At 59.4% G+C, this 6254-nt stretch overlaps 1 protein-coding gene across 2 annotated transcripts; it reads right to left on the reverse strand.

Annotated features, from left to right (window-relative positions):
• Positions 1 to 3: 3 nt before the first annotated feature.
• LOC106987435 (insulin receptor substrate 1-like) lies at positions 4 to 4063 on the reverse strand. 2 transcript variants are annotated; one of them, XM_015085718.3, is made up of 3 exons: positions 2089 to 4063; positions 744 to 1876; positions 4 to 381 (listed from the first exon to the last, which is right to left on the reverse strand). In XM_015085718.3, exons 1-3 carry the CDS (start codon positions 2483 to 2485, stop codon positions 373 to 375), a joined length of 1539 nt encoding a protein of 512 aa, XP_014941204.2. In that variant the 5' UTR covers positions 2486 to 4063; the 3' UTR covers positions 4 to 372. The 2 variants fall into 2 exon arrangements, with proteins under 2 accessions (XP_014941204.2, XP_026897888.1); XM_027042087.2 differs by having other exon boundaries at positions 4 to 1876; positions 2089 to 4062.
• Positions 4064 to 6254: the final 2191 nt, after the last annotated feature.

Here is a 6254-nt window from a genome sequence, read left to right on the forward strand (position 1 = left end):
ACCTTTCCAGGCTGACCAAGGAGGGCACCTTTAATAGGGCAGGGTGTGTGTGGGATCCACAGTACAGTCCCCCAGACAGTATTTGGAAGCAAGAAGTCTATCAGCTCTGCCAGGCTCCATAGAAGGGAGGATTGTGTGAACACATGGCTGGTGCTGAGAGAGGGAAATCAGGGAGTAAGGGGGTGGCACAGCACTTTTGGGAAGCAGTAGAGGGAAGGTACCTGGTGCTTTCAGCCCTCTTGCTTTGGGGTCCTAGGAGTTCAGCCCTGGGGCTGGGGATTAGTTCTTTGGCTGGGAGGAGACACAAGGCAGGTAGGGAGGAACAGGTCCACGTAAGAGAAGTCAACCAGCCTGGGAATCTGGAGTGATGCTTCAGGAACTCTGCCAGGAGAGAAAGGATCAGGGCTTTGCTGGGGGTTTGTGGGCAGGAAGAGGGGAGGGTGGCTCTAGAATTTTATCCGTTAAAAGAATCCAGCTTCTTGGGAAACCTTTTCCTGAAGATTCCCCAGGCACCACATCTGGAAGGAGCAGAGTGGGCAATAGGCCTAAGGGCAGCTCAGAGCTCTGCAAGTCACAGGTCCTGGGCTGGGGGGGGGGGGGGGTGCCTAAGAGCCCCTCCAGGTTTGGAAGGGTGAAGGGAGGAATTGAGGGGAGCTGGCAGGAAGGCATTTGTCCTGTTTTCTCTCTCCTCCTCCCCATCCATCTGTCAGCTAGACTGGAGGGGGCTGCCTGTGTCTCCTCACCCGAACCTCCCTGAGGTTCTGGAAGTCGATGCGGGCGTAGCTGTGTGGGTGGTGAATGCTGGACCCCGGGGTGTCGCCTTGAGCCTCCAATGGAGGGACCAGGTCCAGGTCTACATAGTTGAGGCGGTTTTTGGCCGGGTCTTGTATGGCAGTGCTCATTCCTAAGTGGTGTGGGGCCACGTACCTGATGCACACATACTCTCCTAGCTCCGGAGGTGGTTGCAAGCAGGGATGAGCCCCTGTCGGTCCCCAACATTCCCCGACGGCGGGAGGGGGGCCTTGGAAAGAAGGTCCCGGCCTCCTGGGCCTGGGCGTATAGGAACGGGGCAGGGAGCTCAAGGAAAAGGACCCTGGCAGAAAGTGGCCCATGGGCACGTATTCAGTGCCCCCGCACCCCTGGAGCTGCTCGTGGGGAGGGGCATGGGCAAACGCCGCAAGGCCCGGGGGTGCCATCACCATGTAACCACCTGCTTGGCCATCCCCCATGGCCTCGTAGTTGCTCCCAGCTCCCATGGCTACGTAGCCCCCGCCCCGCTCCAATTCCCCAGGGTGCGAAGCTGCAGTCGCCAGCGCCGCCAGGGTCTCAGGGGTTGCTTTCTCCTTCCTCTCACCCACGCTCCCGCGATGGCTCAGGCTGCTTGATTGGGCTGCCGAGGCCAGGGTCGCATAAGGTTGGGAGACAGAGGGTCTATAAGAGCTCGTCGGGGGATCCCTTGGCAGTGGCTCAGTCCTGCCACCGGCATCATCATCCCCGAGTCGCTTCATGGCGGCCAGTACGGTCTCGTGAATGCTTTGGGCCACCACGGCATCCGGCGCCTGTAGCCACAGCTCCCCGGGGCCCGTGGGCGCCGAGCGGCCGAGTTCCAGGAAGAAGAGGGAGTCTGCGTGGCCGCAGCGGCGCACGCTGAGCAGCGACAGGCGCAAGGCCGGCGGCGGCGAAGCCTGGGTGTCCCGAGAGCCTCTGCCCTTGGGCTTCCGCAGCAGGCTCAGCACCCCCGAACCCAGGCACAGGCGATAGCGGCCGCTGCCCAGGCCTCGTGTCCTCCCCAGTCCCTTGGGCCGCAGCGTCACGGGCCAGACGTCCTGAAATGGAGCAAGGATCCAGGCCCTGGGGTCCTCGTGAAAGCTGGGACCTGGAGAGACAGTGGGCTGATCACAAAGGGCTCCTGGGTCCGGAGGTTGGAGTCACTGTGCCCCAAGAATTAAAGAGGTGTTAACGCTTCATGTTTGAACTTCATATCTGAGACTTGCTGGGACAACCTAGGATAAACAAAACCCGCGATCACCCAACCCCCGGTTCCCAGCCCCCCGCCGCGTCTCCACCTGCCAAGGGGTCGGGCCTCACCCGCGGCCGCGCGCACCTCAAGCAGGGCGCTGTACCACGCCTGCTGCTCCGCCTCGCAGGCCGCCGCCACGCCCAGGCTGCGGTCACGCGTGTACAGGAGGATCAGGTGGCGCTGGCGCGCGTCCACGCGCGTGCTGATGGTGCACGCGCCCGCCAGGCTCACGATGAGCTTGGGCGGCGCTCGGCCGGCGCGGAACTTCTTCTCGCTCTCGTAGCACTCTAGGCTCGGCGGATCCGCGCGCAGCACGAAGAAGCGGCGGCGCTGGGACTTCTGCTTCCGAAGGTGGCCGCAGAGCCGCACGTCAGCGGGACAGGCCCTGGGCCGCGGCAGTACCAGGGGCACGTCGCCCAGCTCGGCCTCTGGGGCCGCCGTGGGACCACCGCCTCCCCGCTTCATCACGGGCCAAAGGCAATATAGTGGCCGGAGTAAGGGCTGAGATTCAGTAGGGTGGAGGTGGCGGTCCTCAGGGAGGAGGGCAGCGTCCAGACAGGTTGCCACCTGTCTTTATGCCCAGCGTCTCACCCCTTCCGACTTGAAGTTTGGGGCCTGGGATCTGCGGTGGATCCCTCGCAGCGCGCTGCGTGTACCCCAGTGGTTGCCCGGTGGCCTGCGACACACGGGGCTCCAGCGGCCTCTGAGGCCTGACCCAGGCCAGCCGGCCGGCTCCCCGCGCCTTGGGTCGCCTCCTGTCCCCTCCCTCCCTTTGCCGACCGCTCATGAATCCCCACCCCCACGAGGTTAACCCTCATGCGACCGGAGCGCTGGACACCAGGCCGTGGGAATGAAGTCTGGGAGAGGTGGCCTCCACCCCACCCCAACCACCCTTGGGCTGGGGTTGCAGGGGCGGGGAGTGTGTGGGCGTCTCTACAAATCCGAGCTGACTGCCAAGGAAGTGACGACCCAAGTGAGGCAAATGTGAGTGGAACTGTGTCGGAGGCAAAGGCGCAGGAGTCTGCAGTCCTGGAGATTAGGGGACCGCCCTTACTGCAGCACTGCCTTTTGCTCCTGCCACTGGCTACTGGGGCTCTAGGCGTCCAAAACCTGTGTCCTCCATTCCCACCCAGGAATGGTTCTGTACCCTTCCTTCCCAAGCCAGCCTAGGGGCCAGGGCCACCAATCATTGGGCTGTGCTGATTTCAGAAGAGCTGGAGTTCAGTTTCTCTCTGGGTTTAGGGTGATAGGAGGGGTCTTCAGAGAAGACTTTTGGATTGGTCTCTGTGCACAGACCATTCCACCAGAATTCCAGTCAAGGGGACACTGAAGGAGAACCCAGGGAAGAAGACACCCTCTCTCTGGGGCACTGCCCTCCCGCTGCCCTCAGCCCCTTCTCACCACCACTGTCCCAAAATGCTACCATGGGCCAGCTGAAGGCTTTGATCAGAGGTGCAGACTCTCTGGTGGGGGAACCCCATCCTAAGAGATTTGAGATGGAGTTGGGGTTCAGACATTTTACATCCCACTTCTGACCCTTTCAAGGATCATGACTCCTGCTGGGGTGATGGCGCTGGTCACCACACACTCTAGAAGACACACCACCAGGAGATGACACGTGGGTGGGAGCCTTTGAGGACTTTGTGCTATCATTCTCATGGCAAGTAAGATAGCTAAGGGTGGGGGTAGGGTGGGGGGAGCCAAGGGTCGAGGAGGGGATGTGGGCAACTGAGTCTTAACCCTATTAAAGATGACATATGGGGGGGGTAGATGGCATATGGGGAGGAGGGCTATTAGGTAGGGAAGAAGATACAGCAAGAACACTGAAGCAAGGGAAGCCTGTTCATTTTCTCAGACTAGTCCATAGGACATGACAGCCTGAGCTGGGAGGGCAGGTCTTCCCACCCATGCTCTCCATTCCCCAGATTCTTCTGGAATGCTGGAGAAGCCAATGGTGCACTGTGTGGAAGCTAGGATCCTCAAATATCTTTTCACCATCATGTTGAGGGTGAAATGCAGGGAGCCAACCGTCATCATGAGGATGGGCATCTGGCTAGAGGCAGGTGGTGCCCAGGTCCCCCCTGAACCTCTGGCTCAGCCAACCCCCCCCCCCCCCCCTCAAGTGCAGGAGAGGTGCAGAGAGCATGTGAGCACTGGGGCCAGTGGCAGCCACTACTTTTGGTGGGTATTGGTCAGGGAGAGGCAGGTATGTGATGGCTCCATAAGTGGCCCCCCAAACAGAATTGTGCTCAAAGCCATTGTCTCCAGTGTGGCCTTGACACATGTACCAGGTGCAAAGTAGCAAGGACACAAAAGAGATCTGCAGGTCCCTCCACCTCCCAGTGCTGCTTTGAGGAACAGGGCACCCATAGGGCCTACGGACTTGCTGTGCTCCTGGCCTGGAGCCTTACTCTCCAGGCTTGATTTCAAGCTATCCACAGAGGGCCTCTTCATCCCTACTCCTTCCACTCCGCATCAGCCAGCCCACCGTGAAGCACCCCAGTCCTTGTGAACTCACAGCTGCTGTCACAGAGACCAGCTCCAGACCACCTTGTGTCACTGAACCCCTAAGTGCTGGGTACAGATAGAGCAGAAAGCAGCAGGGATTTGAGTACCTGGGTTCTGGGCAACGGTGATGGTGTGGGGTAGTCATCAGTGCCAGGTGATTTAGCCTGCTGGCTACCAGGAAAAGCCTGGAGCCAAACAACTGGCCTAATCAGTTGTCTTAGCAACAACATTGCCCTTGGCCCTCCCCAGACAAGATCTTGTTAGCCTGTTGCCCTGGTAACTCCACTTGCTCCCCAGGGACAGGAAGTGGCAGAACCTCAACCCCGCTGGGTGAGAACACCTCTCCCAACCTGAGGGGTCTACCTGTGCATCCCTCTGCTGGGTGCAGGGTAGCGGCAGGATGGGATCTCCACATTCTAAATCCCTGTGGAAGAATCTTGTTACCAGCGAGAGGAGCCTACAAGGAGAATGGGGTCCTAAGGCTGGGCTGTTCCTATCAGCCCCTTTCTCCCCCATCTGGAGTTCTTCCCCCTCTGTGGAGGAGGGATGCAGGGACACCGCCATCTCCTGCCTTCAGCCTTCCCTCACCATGGCTCCCAAGCTCCAGTCTGGAAGGAAAGGAGTTTTCACAGCCATCCTGGGGACTGGCTCCTGCTTCCTCACCAACAGGGGCGTGTGACCTGCTGAAGGCTGGGGCCAAGCCAGAGGACTGTTGTCTGCAGAGTGTGATCACAGCACTGGCCAGAGGGACATGAGGACTTGGTCAGAAGCCCGGTGGGAGCCTGGGTGAGCTCCATGGTGTGCCTGCAATGGGGTTCAGATTTGTAACCCCCCAGGCAGGGCCGTGTAAGTGCGTCCTGGGGGGGTGAGGTAGGAGGAACACAGCCCAGTCATTTAGACATTTTCTGTTAGGCCAGGGATTTTTCCATTCTTTGCTGCTCGCCTGGACACAGGAGGCCCCACGGAGGCAGCACTGTGGCTGCTCTGCGCCAAGAGAGGCAGCTGCAGTCCCAGTCTTGGCCTGTGCCCAGGGAACTCGAGTGTTCTGTCCTGGGGTTGAAGGCTGACCCAGTGTAACTTCTCTGATTGGTCACCCTGCCGTGGCCAGTGAGCTGGCTGGAGTCCATGTTGGACAGAGTGCCCGGGATGTGGGGAGGGGGACTGCAGGGAGGTCCTGGGGCCCAGGCACCAGGCAGTAAGGAGACCCTTGAGAAACTATAGGAGTGTGACTGAAACAGCACAGGCCCTTTCAATGTCACCTCCAAACCTCAGTGCTTTTGGTTAGGAAAGGGGGTTGGGGGTGGCTGGGGAAAAATAAGAAAAGGCTCCTCCTCCTACCATGCAACAGACCAGCTTCCTCCCTTCCTGGTTCTAAGCAGAGAAAATGGAAAACAAGGACAGGGACAGAGGGGTAATCAAGGGGGACAGAGAAAAACACTGGGAGAAGGGGACAGAACATGAAAAACCCAGGGAAAAGGGATGGTGGTCCACGCTGGGAGAGCCACCAGGCAATGGAAGGAGAGAAGGGGCTGGGGAGTGGGAACACAGACCCAAGACAGGATGGGTTCTGAGCCTTGCAAAGGTGGGGAGGCCATGCCTGGCTGGGTGAATAGCAGCAGCTGGAAATATTTCCAGAAAAGTCCTCAAAGTAAATAAAGTGATAACACAGTCTCCATCTCTCCTTGCTGTTCTGCTGTTAAAGGACATTGGGTAGAAAGATCCAGTG

The sequence above is a fragment of the Acinonyx jubatus genome, chromosome E3 (genome assembly GCF_027475565.1).
Source record: "Acinonyx jubatus isolate Ajub_Pintada_27869175 chromosome E3, VMU_Ajub_asm_v1.0, whole genome shotgun sequence".
Classification (NCBI taxonomy): Eukaryota; Metazoa; Chordata; class Mammalia; order Carnivora; family Felidae; genus Acinonyx; species Acinonyx jubatus.

Bases quoted from the DNA above. Each gene is read 5' to 3' on its own strand.
- LOC106987435 (XM_027042087.2), bottom strand. From the start codon at position 2,485: ATGAAGCGGGGAGGCGGTGGTCCCACGGCGGCCCCAGAGGCCGAGCTG. The intron at 1,877-2,088 runs GTGAGGCCCGAC...CTGTCTCTCCAG, and splicing joins TGAGGTGCGCGCGGCCGCGG to GTCCCAGCTTTCACGAGGAC.